Source organism: Piliocolobus tephrosceles, chromosome 13 (assembly GCF_002776525.5).
Source record: "Piliocolobus tephrosceles isolate RC106 chromosome 13, ASM277652v3, whole genome shotgun sequence".
NCBI lineage: Eukaryota > Metazoa > Chordata > Mammalia > Primates > Cercopithecidae > Piliocolobus > Piliocolobus tephrosceles.
This window is the reverse complement of record NC_045446.1, coordinates 89,943,032-89,963,548: the sequence shown is the minus strand read 5'-3', so window position 1 is coordinate 89,963,548 and position 20,517 is coordinate 89,943,032. Positions and strand designations below refer to the sequence as shown.

Genomic DNA, 20,517 nt, shown 5'->3' with positions numbered 1-20,517 from the left:
GGAATTACATAATTTCCAGAATTCATGAATTTCAATATTTTTCCTCTGTATCATTATTTGTTGACATTATGTTTTATTTACTAATCACTTGAAATCCTAATATTTATGCCCTCTCTCACCCCATTGATGGATTCATAATGTTCAAAAAAGTTTTGGATCAGTTCAGATGGGGTGGAATACGGACATAGCATCTTACACCTCACAAAGCAGCTTCTGTTGGGAGGGAGGTTCAAGCCAGCTTCTATAGTAAGACACAATTTCTGAATTTAGTAGATACGGACATAAACTAGAAGTGAGTAAAATTTTTCCTCTGCTGGTTTCTTAATTGACTTCACTAAAGTTTCAGAGGTCTAGGTTTCAATGACTCATTGATAATTTCTTAATTTAGCTCATTTCTATAGGAAGTGGTGAGTCCTCCTAGAAGTCAATAATTTGTTCATCTATATTCTTAATTTCCAATGCTGCTATGACTGTGTTTTCTTTCTTTTTATATTTTTCTAATAAAACATAATAAAATGCTAATGATTTACATTTTAAAATGTTTCCTAATAAAAAAATTAGCATTCTAAGGAAAAGATGAAGAAGGTGAATCAGGCAGAGTCTTGTGCAGTTAGCTTTCACTGAAATCAGGAAGCCAGTATCTTAATCTCATCATAATGAATGTAAGGCCATTTCCTCCCCATCCCCTTAAGTTCATGGGTAGGAAACAGCAAGTAACCATCCCTGAGTACTAAGGCATCTTATACTGTAAGCAGTTTATAGTTACTAAATCTTATAAATTCAGATATAAACCTTTCTTCCTTTAGGTAAATAATGCCATTTAATCATTTTATTTATTTTGAAAACATAGATATTAATTCACAAATAAATTCAAATTATACATTCTTGATTTATGAATGCTAATTTTCCCTCATTATACAATTTCTTAGACACTGAGGAAAACCCAGATACCTACAGTTTATATTGTTTTATGTTCTTAATATGTAAAAGACATTGTCACAGAGGAAACAACAAAACAGCTTGTTCATTAGCAAACACAGCATGTAGGTGGAAACAAAGGGACAAAAACAAGACCCTAATTATACCCATGAATTCCTCCTCCACAGATAAAGTAAGAAGACCTTGCTTTCTTCTCAGTAACAGTGTCCTTTAGGGCTTTTGTTAAGAACAGATTTTCCCATATGTCTCTGAGTCAGTATGTGAGCTTCATCATTGTTGCCTAATAAACACAACATGAATTCCCACTAGAAGTCAAATAATGGGTATTTCAAGTGCAATTTTCTACGCGTGTTAAATGAGTAAGTTGAACATTTTGCCTTTCGGAAGCTCCTTTAGTGAGCAGGGGGCCATTATGTCAGATTTTGGACAAGTTTTCGCTTAGATTACAGTCCCATAAAAGAAAAATTATTCTATAATACTGCCCCTCCAAAGGATAATTTCATTATTTTTTTGTATGAGGATTTCTTAAGCACCCGTTTGAATTATAGTCCATTATCTCCGTAACTGTTACCTTACTCTGCCTGGACATAAAAACTAGTGCTTAAAATACGTTGAAATTTCAGTAATTGTGAATAATTTTAAACGTGTATGACATATTCTGTGAGGTTCAACAATAGTTTATATATGCACTTATGGAAACAAAATCAACATGTCTTTACCAAAAACTACTTCATTTTAGCTACGATTGTCTTTGTCTACAAAAAGTACAGGAAATTGAACACGTAATAATGAAGACTTAATATTTGTGCACTGCTGGAGTGCTTCTGGATGATTATATTTTAACAAAAGTTAATGGCCAAATAATGGAAATAATGAGCTGGAGTGAAAATCCAATATGAGTTTGATGAGCAGAACATTCTGAATGAAAGTCTACTAGAGGAGAAAATCCCTGTGGAATATTTTACTTCCTAGTACTTCTGGAGTTTACTAGTTTTAGTATGAAAATGGACATGACTGATACAGAAACCTAAGTGACTATGTGCCAGTGATCTTCAAAAGTGGAAGTGATGGGGGAAAACCTGGAGATCTCTTAAAGAAAAACAGTAAAACAAACAAACAAACAAACAAACAAATAACAAGTCTTTAATATACTTCATTTCTATTTCCGTTAACTCCCTATGTCTATTTATCTATTTGCACATGGCCTATAAAATGGAAATGGAACAAGTCTATATTTGGTCTGCTAGGACAGGAACCTATTCCAAGGACACTGAAGTAGAAATAGGTAAAGGCGATGAGATAGTCAATGCCAGGAAAAGATGACGACAGGTTTGGGGCTCTGATGAACAAAGAATGGTGATTTGGGGACATAGGTTGACGAATAACAAATTTATGGCACAAAAGATGTAAAGGACTCTTTTAGTCCTTGGAAAGAAATCTTAGGTATCCTTTTCCTTAATGACTGGAGAAAGAAAGGAAAATGGTAAGCATTTCCAAACTACTGATAACTGAAATGGATGCCAATATTCTAAGATTCAAAGGTACAAATTATATTAATATGGTTAGGCTTATGTCCCCACCCAAATCTCATCTTGAATTATAATCCCTATAATCCCCACATGTCAAGGGAGAGATCAGGTAGAGGTAACTGAATCATGGGAGTAGTATTCCCCATGCTGTTCTCATAAGACAGAGTGAGTTCACATGATCTGATGGTTTTATAAGGCACTCTTCCCCTTTGCTTGGCACTTTTCCTTCCTGCTTCCTTGTGAAGAAGGTGCCTTGCTCCTGCTTTGCCTTATGCCATGACTGTAAGTTTCCTGCGGCCTCCTCAGCCATGCTAAACTGTGAGCCAATTAAATATCTTTCCTTTATAAATTAACCAGTCTTGGGCAGTTCTTTATAGGAGTATGAAAATGGCCTGATACAGATACCATCGTTATCACATTACCACCACCACCACCACCATCTTCATCAGTATCATTATTATTTTACACAGCATTCACTGAGTACTGAGTAGATGTCATACACTAGGCAATGTATTTTACATGCAAAATTTCATTTAATTCTCACAACCCAATCAGCTTACTCTTTTAATTTAGTAAGATAATAAATTAAGTAACTTGTTGAAACCTCATAATCTGCAGGATGATCATGGCAAGTAAGTCCTCTTTTTATACACTGGTTTATACTTTTAGCAACAATATTGACGTGCTTTGCAAATTATAAATGCTATGCACTCATAAGCAGTCATCATCATTATTAGTAATAACGTGATTTACTATCTGAAGAGAGCACATACTGATCATTCCGTGATATAAGTAACAAACAAATGTAAATAAATCTTAGCTCTGAAGTAATCCATTTTCTTGTATATTTTAGGTCTATCATTTAGAGTCAAATGAATGAAATGTTTGGTAATACATAAGCAGGCAACAAATTTGTTAATGATATTTTTTCTAAAAGTCATATTATGTTCTAGTTATTATCAAATTTTCAACTTTAGAATAATGATTTCTAAATTTCCTTAGCAAAACAGATACACATAAAAAATACTGTGTTTTGAAGACACTCAGCCCTCAACAAAACAGAGAAAACTAAACCAGGCAAATTTGCTCAAAACATGGCAGAAAAAAATGAGCCAAATGGTTATTTGGCACTCTGTTGATAAATGATTAACTATAACCTTCAGTTGTTCTATCACTTTCAATCATTTTATTTACAATTTAGAGTTAAATTTTAGTAACGCTAAATTAAATTTACCTTCGAGATTTTCTGACATATTTTCAGATGATTAGATTATGTTTTCCTGCAATTAAAACTATATATTACATTTTTATGCCATTGCTCTGGACATAATTTTATGCTATGAAAGCTATTGATATATCTTGTTTTTTTAAAAAACTATTTCTTTTTTATCTTATTTTGCTATTATTTTTGAGACAGGGTTTTTCTCTGTCATCCAGGCTGGAACTCAGTGGCATGATCACGGCTCAGCTAAACCACCCAGGCTCAACCCATCCTCCCACCTCAGCCTCTTGAGTAGCTGGAACTACAGGCATTCACCACCACGCCTATTAATTTACTTTGTTTTTTTGCAGAGACAGGAGTCTTGCTGTGTTGCACAGGTTTGGTCGGAAACTCCTGGGCCCAAGTGATCCTCCCATCTTGGCCTCCCAAAGTGCTGGGATTATAGGCATGAGAGTGTACCTGGCCTGTATGTCTCCTTTATAATATACTATTATGTTAATTCCTTTTCCCCAATATAATATTATTATTTATTTCTTATATAGAAACTGCCATTTGCTGTTTCAATAGTTCTTTGGAATGAAACCAAAATAACAAAATTTGTAATGAAGGACAATGCTAATTCAATCAATATTTTTGTCTCAATTGTTGTAGGTTGGATGAGTGGGGCACACATTTGATGTAGATCATATGAATGATACTTATATTTATATTCCAAAATAAACCATGATTTGAATCTGCAAACCCAATGTAAATTATAAATTAAAAAATGACACAAACTTTTTGAGGTCTTAACAGTTTTCTAACACCTCTGTTTTCATTTAAATTTACATTTAGGGCTGTAATCAAATGGTTGGTGTGCATTATAACAGAGAAGCAATCTAAAATTTCTAGAAGAAAATAAGTTGTCATTGTAACTGATACTTCTTTTAAAGAATGTCAGATATAGACATTTGAAATTGTTAAGTTTCTATTCATAATTTTAGAATGTATGATTGTTCAACTGTCTTCTTGTATTATGGAATTCTTTTTATTTCTGTTGAAATCTTAGCCTCTTAATTAATATTAAGTATTATTATTTTTTTGTAGCGAACTAGATTTTTCTTTTTAAAACCTAGGACTGCCATATATGGTAACAAGTTGTTCAATAATAAAAATGGTGTTTTTTAAGTGTGCCTGCCAATTTTAAGAATAAAAATGCACTATATATCTGGGATTTGTCATTAAATAAAGCCGGTTTATTGACCTAAAACATATAGATCAAGGTAGGCAGAATGCTAAGGAAATGTAGCCCAGTCTTGCTTTTACTCAAATAAATAAAAAAAATTTTACATTCCAGCCTTCTTCCTAAACAACACTTTGACCAGAAGTAGTGACATATAGAAAAAATTTAGTGATCTGAGTTTCAGGTCAATGTATCTTTCTCACTAACCCCAAGGGTTAACAGTAAAGAAAGAAAGAGAAACAAGAAAGCTGAAAAATTCATGAGCTGTATTTTCAACATCTGAAAAATAAAACATTTAATATGCTTATGTTGTTGTAATAGAATACTCATAATCCTGTTACTTCTCTCAATACTTTTGCTTTGGAAAAAGAGGTTCCACCCTAATTTTTTAAACTCACCATGTGACATTTGTGAACAGTTGATGAAGAACATTCTTATTGTGAACTGAAATAAATAGGACAAACCTCACATGCCACCCAGAAACATAAAACAAAGTCATGCATTTCAGATAGAATGTTTTGCTCAGAGAAGGCATATATATTTTCATGACATTGTAAACTTTTTAATACATTCAGAAAAAATAATCTAGCAGTGTACATTATTTGTTCCTACTATGCAACAATATTCTTCTACTTTAATTAGGTTTGTGCAATTTTTAAAAAATCACATGATTGTGAGTGGCAATCTACTAATATTCAATCATTTTCTGATCAGTTCAATCATAGGCAACAACGAGCTCACAATTTGTCATTTGCTACCCACCCCCAACCTGAGAATGAGAATTCCTTTTAAAACAAGTTGTACGATGTTGGGGCTCAGAATATGATACCCTAAAATATGGCACAGAGTACTTTGACCTGAAGAAGATTGAAGGGACCTGGGAAGCAGGATCTTTTTGAATTTCTCCCATCTGTCTGTTTCCCACTCATCTTTCTCTCCTGCGGAGAATGAAAGAAACCAGAATTCTCTCCCCCAAGGCAGATCATAGAAACTATAACTTCCCTTCCCCAAAGCAAGCTATAAAACCTAGGAAGATTAACCTTCTCCCTTCTCCCTTGAATTATCTCATATGACAGTTGACTTATCCTACACCTGGAGGAAAGGAATACCACACAAAAAGTCCAAGAAGAATCTGAACAGATAGGCCTTGCTGGGTTTCCCCACTCAGTCTATAACCATTAGATCACATCCTTTTTGTCCAACCATATTTCTACATGGCTCTCTACTCTTCATTGAACCTAAGCATAAAAAGAGTTCTCTCTAAGACTTTGGGTCATTTCTGAAGGCCCCTGTGTCACACAAAACTTTGAGTAAATAAATGTGTTATGTTTTTCTCTTGTTAGCCTGTCTTTTGTTACAAGTGTCAGCCTTGACCCTTATGATAGGTCTTTTGGTGTAGGAGTGCCAACAATGACCCATCCCAATCCCAGGTGATCACCCTTTCCAAGAGGCATAGATCTTTCGGGTCTAAATTGAAGCCAGTATTCCAAAAATTATTTCATCTGAAATAGACTGTTTAAATCAGTGTTTCTCAGATTTGATGGAAAACAAAAATACTTTTTTTAAAATTTTTCAAAATGTTTCAATGTTACTTAAGAAATTATTCAAGTGAACCGCTAATGCTGACTTAAATTATTTTAACTACATTTTATGTAGATTGAGACAAACATAAAACAAGTAATAAACTCCTTATACTTCTAGATCAATTAAAATCTAATACGGTAAAATATTATTTTGACATAATAAAGGATCATATTTTGTCAAAGCTGAATCACCATTTGTCACACCAATATGTCAATAATGGTAGGACGTGAAACATTTGAATTCGGCGCAAATAGATTGCCATGTGATGATCTAATTCCCTCATGAATTTTTCTCCATTTGTAGTCCTGTGATATCCTTTGGCTTTAGTTGTCACAGACAAATGTTTACATATTAAATATTCCTTTGCTCATTTCTCATTTGCCTATGGCACTAAAAATAATCCTATACTATTTTGCCTAAATATGACCTGGAGAAAAAGACAAGCATTGGCATAAATATCACATGAAAGTATTCTGTCATGATTATCCAGAAGGTTCACATATGTTTTTATCATTTATATTATTAAAATCAAATTAAAACACAACACTTAAAAATCATCACAGATTATCTGTAGACCTCCTAAATGCAGAAGATGAAAAACAAACAAAAATAATTAGTTTAATTAAAGTACACTTTCTTCAAAACCTAGTGAAATTTCCAACTTGCGCTAAAACCTCATGGAGGCAAAGACGACTGACCGTTTTGAAGTCAAACTTTGGGTTCTTTTAAAATTGCTATATAGGCAAAGCCATGTTTCAATCAGCTCATAAAATACATCTCATGGTACTGCAAGACTCCTTCTTGCATAGTTTGTGTGTGTCAACTGTAACCTCAAAAAAGTCTAATGTTGAACTTGAATTATAAAATAGATTCTAACCTTTTGTTTTCTCTAACTGCTCTGTCTCCTTTCTTCCAAGAGATGGTTGGTTTTGGAGAGCCTTGGGGTTTGCACTCTATGACAACTTCTCGGTCTTTGGTAATAATTATTGTTTTCTTCAGTTGATTCAGTGCAAATGTGGGAGCTGAAGCTGTTAAAAAAGCAAATGTTAGTCGTACCAGAAGCAATGACAATAATCTCTAATGGATGATTTATGAGGATTTTGTAACTTCTTCTGGGAGGCAATTCCCATAAAATCATAGTATATCTACACATGAAAAAGGCACTAGCTCAAAATTTTACTTATTATTAGTTAATATGTATCTTACTACATTAGCAGGTGATGATGTCACACAACGTAGGATCTGCAGATAAGGGCTATTTCAAAAAATGACATGCTTTAATTATGATTACCAAATTCAATTACGAAAGACTAATGAATGACTTTGGCAAAAGAGCAATAAGCTAACCAAGAGAATCCATTTAGGCTTCCTTTGGTAAGATGGAGGTTACCTGTGAAAAATACAATCCTGTGTCTTCTATTTCCCATCTACGAATCTTAATGTATTCTGTATATTACTTTAACATTATAAAACATTAAATTAATTTTTTAAAACTGAACTATTTGAATTTTAATTAGCAATTTTACTTATAATTTTTCACTTAGGTCTGATCATTTATTAATAATAATATTGTGTATACTATAATTTTTATTAAAACACTTTTGAATCTAAAGGAGAACCTGAAAGATGTCTACAAGTCTAGAGTATCTGTGACATTTATTTTTACCAATCTGATATTATATGTATTTCATATTATATATATAAAATATATAGCAACATAACGCATGTCACAACATTTAAAAAGATATGTATACAATTGAGATAGGTTAAGAGATTTTTTAAAACTAAAAAATTTGGCCTGTCATGGTGGCTCACGTCTATAATCCTAGCACTTTGGGAGGTTGAGGTGGGTAGATCCCTTGAGGTTAGGAGTTAGAGACCAGCCTGGCCAACACGGTGAAATCCCATCTGTACTAAAAATACAAAAATCAGCCAGGTGTGGCTGTGGGTGCTTGTAGTCCCAGCGACTTGGGATGCTGAGGCAAGAGAATCACTTAAACCCTGGAGGCAGAGATTGCAGTGAGCTGAGATGGCATCACTGCACTCCAGTCTGAGCGACAGTGAGACTTTGTCTCAAAGAAAAATTATTGAAAAGCTAAAGAAATTTATGGGGAGATAGTTGCAGGTACCTTTTTTTTTTTTTTTTTTTTTTTTGCCTACTTGGAATAGAATTCACAGAAAGTAATTTTGAAAATATTTCTTGTGAATGATAAGGGTTGGATAAATGTTTCAGAGCTACTAACTAGGTGAAGGGAGAATCAGCCTTTTAATTCAGTGCTATTATAGTGTGAGTTGACAAGAAAGTACATTAACATTTAATTGGTTAGAATGAAGGAGATTGAAAGGAAGAATCCTCTATCTATTTTGGATGGATCTATTGTAATGTGGAGAAATGTCAACGGCAAACATTCATAATTCAACAAATTGCTTTAGGATGTATTATATTTAGCTGATATAAAAATGGAAGGCTCCAAGATTCCTGAGATCTTTGGTGTTTCTCTTAAGTTATGCTTTGATAATTTAAATGGGGAACAGAAAGCACAGTGGGGCTTCTGTCTGCTTTGGAAAGACAATGAGTTAGTATCTTTCTTAACATTACAAACATCCCAGAACCAGTTTAGGAAACAATCAAAGTGGGAAACGTAAAATTCATTCCAATGGCTCATATATGTTTATTCTGGGTAGTCTATTTCCCTGGATTGATTCTTTCCTGTATATAAATAGTGAAGAAATGGAGTGCCTGGGTTACATTTTTATCAAGGGTGTAACCCTATGAGATTGTAGTGCCTGGCATCAGGAAGCCTTCCCTGTTACGTAAGGATGGCATGAGTTGATGCCCCATGAGGGGAGAGTGATTTAGCCTGCGGTCTTGTCTTTCAGGAGCCACACAGCTACTGATAGGAACTGCCTGGGAAATTATTAAGCATTGCTATGGGAGTATGGACAGGCTGCTGGAATTCTACATTCTGATGTCCAATCCTCAAGGCATTCTTCCTTGGAAGTTAACACATATTTCTTCATGTGATTTTTTTAAGTGCCATAGCAAAGGTGTATTGTGTAAACCTTTTAAGATTAAAACTAAAGTTAAAAAAAACTATATGAACAAAAAGTTATGCGACAAACTATACACAACATAAACCTGTCTACTAAAGTTAAAAAAGAAAATCAGTAAGACATAGTATTTCTTTTCAAGCCATAAAATAGATTTTTACAACCACATCATAAAACTTCAGTATAGTAAAAATTAGAGCATGAAAAGAAGCAAGGTTTATTTTTTTTCTATTTATTTACTTTGCAATTGCATACCTAGAATCTTCAGCTCAGCACTAGCGTAAATGGCTCCATACTTATTCTCAGCCAAACACTGATACATTCCAGCATCTGATTGATTCACATTGTGGATCATCAATACTCCATTAACCATCTCAACCCTACTCTGTAATGGAATTAAAAAAAATTAGATCTAGAAAGTAAACAAATAACATGGATTTTATGGGTATTCTCTGCTAGACTAAGAAAAAACAAGTTGGCAATTAATGCAGTTAAACATCATTTGGCCATGAAGCAATGTAAATGTACTGTTCATTATTTTATTATAACATGAATCTTGTAAATTATGGTTATTTATTGGTTGAAAAGAAATTATAATGATATTTTTCTGGAGTTATTCTGGCAAGTTTTACCTTCAGTTTTGTTTTTAAAGTGAGGTGCCTTTTTTTGGTATACTAGTTGAACTTGTGAAATATAATCAGCAGGTGATGCTTTTATTTGCATTGCATTTACAAAGGGAAAGAAGGATTCATATAGTAGAAAGGATTGAGGTTGTAAACACATGAGATCAAGGTTAAAAATAGCCCAGGTCATAAGAACAATCCCTTTACTATATTGATCCAATGAGGAGTTTGTCATTTTCACTTACTTCCCAAAAAAACTAACACAAATTGAAAACTGCCTTGTGACTAGATTCTAGATAAAATTATGGGTCAGACAATATACTTCTGTATCAGAAGAAAGTTAGTATAAAAGACAAAAAATTGAGCATGTTGCAAATTAAGGTAACCCTAAGTCAAGAGCAAATTTCAAAAACAAATTTTAACTTTAAAATGTTAAACAACCAGACATCTTGTCTACTTAATGCCAAGCAAATAATTAAAAAAAAAAAAAAAAAATCTTAGTTGGCAATGCTTTGTCTGTCAACAAAAATACCAAGTAATTTTAGGTGATATCTAAAGGTCAGCTACAAATGGAAATAAGTCTATGATAATCATTGATAGTTTCATAAAAATGTATAGGATTGAAAACATTTTAAAGAAATACTATATTACCAAAAAATGTAATGAGGAAATTAAAATAAAAAATGCTTATATATTTGTTATGTTTCTCACTCAAAATATATTAAAATAGATGACTGCTATATCCCAGACATTGAGCTAAACTCTCAGTTAATCCCGATAACATTCATCCTTAACACAAACACGTCCTATATTATGAATCAGAAATAGGAAAAGGCTTTCAATAAGACTAAAGAAGCCTAGTTGGTCCTATGTGAAATCTTGCTAAAATTACAATAGAACAGGTTAAAAACTCCCAACAGTACCTGAGATGAGAGGGGTACTCCATTCTTCAGCCAACGATACGTGGGTCTGGGTTTTCCAGTAGCTTTACACTCCCATCGGAGAGGGCTCCCACTGTCTAACTGAGTATCATTCAGTTTTTCTACCCAGTGTGGATAGGCTGTAAGTATGTAAGCAGTAAACAAGGATGATTTCATTTCTCAAACACCTTACCACATTAAAAATCTACATGGAAAAATTCAATGTATTTTTTTAAAGTAAATCATTCAACCATAGGTATTTTGAAGAAGAATGGCATTGTGCTACACACAAAATTCTATTTCCTGTACCCCCCAAAAATAGCAGTGAAGATATTTTGATAATATAAAATGCTGTTGTAACTATGCAAAGTCTTCTGTTTTTTTTTTTTTGGACTTCAAGTGGTTTTGTTATCCCCAAGGCACCCGAACCAGTGTAATAGGAAGTCAGGTACTAGAGTCATTGCTCTTTCTACAGCATTAGCACAGGTAGAAATATACAGTGTAACTACTCAACTTGTTTCTGTCTGTCTCTCTCTCTATATATATAACACCTGAATGACTTTGGAAAAATGATTTGTGAATCCAGATTTTAGTGTAAAATTTTTCTTAATTTACATTCTTGCGATATAATTTTTTTATGTTTGCAAAAATGTTAGAGGAAACTTTATTTTATTAAGAATGAGATACTGTTGTAATTATATGAAATCTTAAAATACAAGTTAAAGTTCGTTTCCACTATTGGCCAATTTTTAAGGAAAATTGTTGAATAAAGCTGATTCTCTACAAATATTCTGTTTAAAACAAAGAAATACATATAAAAATACTGCACTGAATTTATTATTTCTAACAAAATTTTTGGCAAAAACTATAAAATATTTATATGTGCTACTGAAGGCTTTTGTCATTCATTCATGTATATGTTCATTCATATATGCTACATAGTCCTTGTTCGATCTCAGAGGCTATTAAGAATACAGAAACAGAGAGGTTCTACACTTAAAGAGTTTTTGCTGTGGTAGAGGTGGTCTAATGTCATTGCCAAGGAAAAGGAGAGTATATGAAAAAAGATGTGTTAAACAACTGCACATTGGACCTGGGACAGTGGCTCATGCCTGTAATATCAGGAATTTGAGAGGCCAAGGCAGAGGGATTTAGCCTGGGAATTCGAGACCAGCCTAGGCAACATGGGCAGACGTTGTCTCTACTAACAATACAAAACATTATCCAAGTGTGGTGGTGCACGCCTATGGGTCCAGCTCCTTGGAAGGTTGAGGCATGAGGACTGTTTGATCATGGGAGGTTGAAGCTGCACTGAGCCATGATCATGCCACTGCATTCCAGTTTGGGTGACAGAGTGAGAACTTGTCTCAAAAAAGAAAAATAAAAAATAAAGAAAGCTACACATGCATGTCAGAATAGTGGGTATAAAGGAGTAGATGTCCCAAACCAAAGCCAGTTTAGAAGGGAGGAGAAAGAGCAGAAAGAACTCACATTTATTAAATGCTAGTCCTAGCCATTACCATGTCCTAGACACTGAGCTAAATTCTCAATCCCTGTAACACTCACCCTTAAAATAAACATGTCCTATTTTATGAATCATATAACTTTTGATTCAAAGAGATTAAAGAAATTTACCCAAGGTCACAAAGTTAGTTACTTGTTTCTAAGTGGGAATTTTGCTTTTATTAACTTATTGGTCTTCTAGCCAATATAGTCTGGACTTTAGAAGCCCTACTTTGGCATAGCATAGTCAGGATTTGTAGACCTTGGAATACATTCTGTGATTCAGCTTCTAAACCTGCAAGCTTTCATTCAAAAATCTTACCATAGTGAGTTTCAGATATTGATCATGATTTTTGTACCTGTCTTCTGAAATCATCTCTTTGTAGTTACGTGTCATATATGCTAAAATGCTGACAGGAGTGGTGAGATACACAAGCAATATTAAACTCTACTTTTACGTCTGGGTTTTCTGTAAACTTTGCTAATCTGTCAGAATACTTTATACTATGCATGACTCCTGTAAGCCAAATAAATTGGTGTGTTATCTCCCAAGCACACGTTGTATTTTATTTAAACTGTTCACTCTACATAGAAGGTCTATGTAGAGTGTCTATTCTCTGTCTCTTTTAATTCTACTCATGATTCAGTATTTATTCTAAATTAAGTAAGATGTATTAATCACGGCCTAAAAGAAGAGTCATGTGCACCTCCTCTGGACACCTGTATTTCTTATTCGTTTGGAAAATATTCCTGTAGTAGCTTGTTACCTCTCTTCTGTTGCTGACTTAAATTATTATTAAATATTTTAGCAGGTTAGAGTTTGACACTCAGCTAGAGAGTGAGATCATTGAGAGCAGAGATGATTCTAAACATAGTTTTAGACAAAACAGTGTCCTGCATATAATAACTGATTGTACTTGTTTGACTTATTGATCGTCTCTAAATGTGCCATGACTGTGAGCCTTTAAAATAAATTCAAAAGACTTTCAAAAGTTATAGAAATGAAGAGCTAGGAAAGAAAGAACTGTTAAAATATTCAAATAAAAACAGATTTGACATCTGAGAAAACAATCCATTAGAAATTGGAAGAAAAAATGTTTCTTCAAGCATATTTTGGAATACTCTGTAAAGTGGCCTAATTTAGAGTCCTGATTCCAAAACAATTTTTTTCATAGGAATCAAACATATGATTAATGATATTAATATAAATATGAATTAATTTTTTCTTTCCTTTCTTTAGATTTTGTTTTGGATATTGTTATAGGTAAAATGCTTACTCTGAAGATATGAACATAAATGTGCCATCATATCTGTTTGCTATCAGCTCAAATTCTAGTGGGTGAAAGGCCATTAAAATGTTATTCAAACTAGTTCTACTAAGAATTCTACAAGTAAAAGTGGCCTGTTACATTGCCCTCAGAACTAAAAAAATGCTATCAATATGTCAACTATTGGCAGATAAGAGATGGCGTTTCATGTTTTATTGCTTTGAACACTGTACTTCGTGTGTGAATCTTTTGTACCAAGCTATGTTGTTATGTATGAGATCTATACATCTGTAACTTTATCTCTATCTATGATGCATAATAGCAAAAAAAAAAAAAAATCCTGAAATGGTATAACTTGGTGATGTCACCTGGCTGCTTAAGATGCCATATGCAGTTAGTATATATAGTCTGCTTGTTAATTGACTTGATATAAAAGCTTTCAAGCAACTCCAAACAAATATACACACAAGCACACAAACACATAAACATGCACACACAAACATGTACACAGACACACATACAAGCGCAATTTGGGTTGTAGAGTGTGTTACAGTGAAGTTAAGATCTATATTAGAAAAATAAATTTAAGTCATCATTGAATAAATATTAATTAACATGAAGGCTATGGGAATTTATGAATAGCTGTCATTCATAAAATACCTGGAAAATGTAGGTTATGTTCAATACTAGATCAGTTTGACTTCTACAATAGATTTCTTTTTTACATTGTAAGGTATTTTATAAACCACTAGGTCTATACTATATGGATCAAGGCAAAAACATTATGTGAAAGGGCAGTGGTAAAATTTTAAAAATAAAATATTAAAGACTGGATTAAGGCCTGAAATAATTTGTCTTAGGCTGTAATCTGAAAAAGACAGTACAGTACTTGCAAGATTCTTACAAAAACAACAAAATTACTGGCAACATAAAATCAGAAATATAAAAGGTTACATTTAAACTTTGTTTTTTTTGGTTGAGATTGAAAGTTACTAAAGGGCACTGGCTTTGGCTTCTGAATAATAACATGGGGTGAGCAGACACCAAGACGTGGTCTGCATTATGGAGAGTCTTTCAACTATCTGGGAAAGAAAAAATCACAGGTTGGGTCCATTTAAAACATACCTAATAACTTTTTAAAATCTAGCTTTTGTCAAGCCACCTATTTTAGGATGTGGAAAACTGAAGAGGCATATGGCACTTTAAACCCAGGAGCTGTTAAAATCTCACCAGATGCACCATACTTACGTAATACATTTGAGCTTCAGATCAGTCTCGGGTTACATTTTATAAAACGCTAAGCAGATGTGCATAAAGAAAACTCTTGCTTATTATCTCTTGTCATTAGAAATTCTGTAACTCTCTACTGATGAATGCTAACTGTTATTGGCCTCCTTTGTTGCTTCTGTACTGTTATGTATTGAGGAGTCAACATATTTTATCTGCATAGATCACTTTCAATATTATGACTCTCAGCTGTGGGCCAATGAGATGTAATGTGTTATATTGGAGAGATTATACAGTTGGGGGTGAATATGGGTTCAAATTCTAGTGCTACCATGCCCTTGCTGTATTATGTGGCTGAGAATGAGTTATTTAACTGTAATGAGTCTCAGTTGTAATCTGTAGATAGTAATTCCTATTTAAATGAGCTACTTTGATGACAGAAGATAATATATATTGGTTACTTTCCCCCTAGTCCATTGCCCATGTGTAATGTTCAACTTCATTTTCTAGCAACTGTGAATATACATATGGCATCACTTTCATAATAACAGCAGAATTCAAGGCAAGAATATTTTTTCCCTTACAACAGGATTGAAAACTGTCTTTAGGTGTGAAATTATTAACCAGGAATCTACAATTTTATATCATTTCCTAGAGCAAATATTTGATATATTTTAATAGCTAAAACATCTTTAAAGATCAGAACTAATACACATAAACAGTATTTTGAAGAAAAGAAAAAAGAATGAAAACGAATGGCAAGGATTTTAATATATCATACAGTTTTCTCTAAGAGTAATAAAATGTTAAGTAAGTATATAGTAAGTAGAAATTATCTGCTCTTGATGCCATTCTCATCTCATGCCTTAGTTCAGGTTCTCAATGTCTCACTGAGAAGTAGCAAGCTATCCTTGGGGGTAGAGGCAGGAACTGAATTCTCGTGTCACTGACAGTTTCAGTTGGATTTTGGTTCTACTATTTGTTATTAATGGATCCAGAGGTAATAAATCCTTAATATTTTGAGGCCTAGTTTCTCATCTGTCAAATGGGAATCCTAATACCTAAGGGTTATTGTGAGGTACTGTATGTAAAGCACCTCGTAGCAGTGCCTAGAAGATAAGCTCTTGGTAATCTTTAGTTCCCTTCATTACTTCCTTAGTCTTTGCTGACTCTCATCTATTTTTCATAGTGGACACTGTAAAATGATGTGCATACCTAAGCACTAATCTTTATAACAGTATAGAATCATAATAAAAATTATCCACTGTGTGCTGAACAGAATTCATAGGGCTAGATGAAAAAAAAAAAGAGACTGTTTTGAAAGAGCTTACAATTAAATTGCAGATGATAGAAGCCATTAACATTTGTGAGGATACTGTTCAGAGATTTTATGAAGATAAGGAAATCTATAATGCCACTCTACACTAAACATGAAACTGTATTCCTTTACTGGATATCTAGTACAGTACAACTTACTTTTCTTTTAAGCATTCTGGTTAAAGGAATATTTTAATACTGATACAATTCCAGTTTAAATAGTATATATAAACTGTGTAGAGATCACAGTGACTGTCTTTATAGAATGACAAATTACTAGTTGGTGAAGCACATGATATACATTTAAACTCACAGATCACACATCTTTATATAATGAGATTTCTGTTTACATAAAGTATTTCCCATTTTGAGAACTCCTTATAATATAAAACTGCTTAAATGATGTTTGTCCTTCCTGCCTCCATCTTTTCCCCTTCAGTTACCCCTTCCCTCCTTACTTTGTTCTTTTCTTTTGTCATTTTGTCATTTGTCTTTTCTTTTTAATTGAGAGCTTTACCAAGTAAGAGTTCAACTTGTGTTAGAACTATAAAAACAGAATTTTCTATGATGAGTTAAAACCACATCTTTTTGATCAATCGTCAGAAACTAGAGAGGACAGAAATAACCAAAGAAATGGCTTAACCCATGAAAATCCTATTATCAAGGAAGGCATACCAAGTAGAATATTTATGCAGTTTATGCTAAGGTTCAAATTATTTCCAAAATTTAGTATTTTAATTTCACCAAGTTTTATTTATTTTTTATGAGTATTATTTTTAAGACCTATTTTTGTTATATTAGACATGTAAGTGTACCTTAATTTTAATTTATTTAACTACCATGGACTTCTTCATGTTGTCATTTGTTGTTTTATGTTTACAATGTAGATACTGAATTAAAAACAGTAAAATATGTGGCTTAAATTTATGTGTACCGTCTATATAGTACTTTTATAATGCTTTGACCAAGAAAAGGGACTAGAAATGCTGCCTTAGATCCCTGGTTCATTTTTTGAAACTAATAGCTAAGCATAAGTATTCCTGCAATTGCACTTTCAAAAACAATGTGCTACAGGAAAGACCATATGTTTTCAGTACTCCATGAATATTGACCATTTGGATAAAAAGGGTAGCCTGTACTTCTAACAGATAGAGCCCCAATTATAGAGCTTCCTACAGTAATTCACACTATTGAGAGAATATTCTAAATACAAATGAAGGAGACAGTGAAACATCCATTCATCATGCTATCCATATCTACTGCCAGTCAGGTGGAAATGATGGCCAAGATCCTATCTACATTTTACAGAGTTTGATGGGGAGGAAAGCCCTCCTGTCAAACATGACAGTTTTAAAAGTACAAAAGTTGAATGAATACATGATAACCGAGATACTTTTATTTTTTATTTGTAATATTTTTTGAGACAGGGTCTAACCCAGGCTGGAATACAGAGGTACCATCATGGCTCACTGCAGCGTTGACTTTCTAGGTTGAGGTGATTCTCCCACTTCAGCCTCCTGAGCATTTGGGACCACAGGAGTGTACCACCATGCTCAGATAACTTTTTTGTATTTTTTGTTTTAGAGACAAGTTCAGCTGCCACGGCCTCCCAAAGTGCTACAATTTCAGGTCTGAGCCACTGCACATAGTTACCAAGATACTTTTAGAAGTGAAATAGGACACTCTTCATAATTGTCCTAGGGTAACAGATGTAAAGTGGAATTTTCTAGGCAAAGCAAGGTGTATGGCCTCCTGATGGAGCCTGGTAGAAAGCCACCCTAAATGTGGGCTAAGGAAAGAGTTCACATACTTTCAAGATATATTTCCTACCTGTCACAGATATATGCCAAGTAGCTAGCTGGCCCAGTTTCTCTTTCTAAGGAACAATCTAGATTTTTTTTTTTTCTATTCAAAGTGATGCTTGCTTTGGGTAGGTTTGTCTTTACCCAGCTGGCTTACAGTGCATGACAAGGACACCCCAGATTGTTTAAGTACCACTTTCTCACTAGAACGTACACCAGTAATATGAAGTGAAAGCAATTTTTTTTTTTAAAATTTCTGGAAACAGTCATCATTACCTATGAATTAAGTAGCTGGGGTTAAGGGAGGACTAAGTAGAGTCATGCCATGTAGGAGCCTCAGTCCCTAGAACATACAATCTAATTCTATTTAGGTGTAGGTCATTCTTCAGAACACAGGGAATTGGTACTTTCCTCTGACAGTCTTCAGCATGCTTTACATTATTTGTGATTTTCAGTAGTAAAGTTCTGGTTGAACACCTGTCTTTCAGTATCAGATTTTTATCTGTACAGAGGGATGGTAATACTTCAAACTGTTGCTGTCAGAATAAAATGACCGTGTATTTTAACATTCATCTTTGCTCCACTGGGGTATGAACAGTTACAAACTTTGTGAATTTCATCCAAATACAATATTCATGGCCTAAAAACAATTAAACCACTGCTAATATTTCAATCTTAGAAACATTTAAATGTCTATGTCCTTTTCTTCCAGATGCTCTCCCCTGTTTAACCCTTAAGATACCGATCCTCTCTAAAGCTTTCCCTGACTCCTCTGAGTAGAATGCAGTAGACTCTGCATTCCCACAGTCCTCTTCACATGCCTTTATCACTGCACACAGAATGCTCCACTCTAATGTGGGGTTTGCTTTTCATCTAGTCCAATGGATCACGAGTTACTTCAAGGCTCTATCGCTAGCATGTAGAGCAGCAAGAGGCACTTAACAAACATTAACCATTTCAATGAACGAATGGATAAAATGTTCAATGCATAATCAATTTGGTTACAGTGCTAAATTCCTGAAGGAGTTGTTAAAGATGAAGAAAGAATGGTTGAATTCAGATATTAATATTTTAAAATATTCTTTAGGAGTTCCTGTAAAGGGCATTAAGCTTTTAGAACTGATCTTGAGATACAGGGACAGTCACGGTTTCCTGGAGGAAGCAGCCAACATGAAATTTGGATAACTATATATTCAAAGCATCTGTATTTGCTTATATCAATACTCTAGCCAATTGCTTCTCTTTTTAGTGTCCTCATCTGGAAAATGCGAATACCCTAACTTACCCATTGTATATATTGTAAATCAAATAGGAAAAGTGCAAACAACTTAGAACTTTAGAAGTAAAGATGAGATTGTAAAAACTTTTGAACCAGATATTCCTAATTCTTAGACACAACCTGGGTGATTGGCATTTTTGGACAGTATAAACACTTACAGGCTGTAGGGGCTATTTATTATACAAATGTATTAATTTAGGCCACAGGTCAGCAAACTTATTCTGAAAAACGCTCGATAGCAAATATTTCAGTCCTTGGAGGTCGGTTGGTCTCTGTCTCTATTTAATTCTGCATTGCCAGGCAAAAACTGACCTAGGTGATATGTAAACAAATGGGTGTGACTTTGTTCCAACATCGTTTACAAAAAATGGCACCTGGGCAGGATTTGGTTGATGGACGCTAGATTGGAGCCTCTGATTCTGACCAAGTTCTTGAATAAGTTAATAAGTTTAGTAAGATTTTTAATGTATCAGAGAATAGTGCTGGTGCCAGGGAAATAGCTCATTTTTAAGGACGTAAGTTCTGTATGCTGTACAAAGACACTGATAATTCCCCATTCATTTATAATGTAAATCATTTCTATGTGCAGGGTAATTTGACGTGATGCCTTACCATACAAAAGAAGTATGATTATAAATTATTACTTGGTTTTTATTTACCTAATAAACAATATTTATTTAAAGTTAATTTCCACTTTCAATTTGACTTTTGGGACTACAGCAATCATGCTTTGCTGAAAACACTTACTGTATACTTGTAATTGTCCACGAAAGGAATTTTTTCCACGTGAGTTTTCAGCTCTGCACTCATAAATGCCTGCATCATCCAGCTGTACATTTGGTATTTCCAGCACTGCCTGAGATTTCCGCAGACGTGCCTTACTAGGAATATAGCCATTAACCTTCATCCATGTGATTGTTGGAACGGGGCTACGATAGGGAACAAAAATACTGTTAATACGCTTTCCACTATTAGGAACATAGATTTTGTTATCTGGTAATTTAAGCACTTAATAGGCTGAGTGCAATAAA

At 33.8% G+C, this 20,517-nt stretch overlaps 1 protein-coding gene across 3 annotated transcripts in view; it reads right to left on the bottom strand.

The window, feature by feature from the left end:
- Nucleotides 1–20,517, bottom strand: part of CNTN5 (contactin 5) — a 1,320,702-nt gene that overhangs the window by 284,205 nt on the left and 1,015,980 nt on the right. For all 3 annotated transcript variants that reach the window (XM_023208001.2, XM_023208000.2, XM_023208002.1), the window contains 4 exons: nt 20,234–20,415; nt 11,094–11,230; nt 9,803–9,932; nt 7,374–7,524 (listed from right to left, as the gene is read on the bottom strand). In XM_023208001.2, coding sequence (XP_023063769.1) covers nt 7,374–7,524; nt 9,803–9,932; nt 11,094–11,230; nt 20,234–20,415 — 600 coding nt within the window. The remainder of the gene's footprint in view (nt 1–7,373; nt 7,525–9,802; nt 9,933–11,093; nt 11,231–20,233; nt 20,416–20,517) is intronic.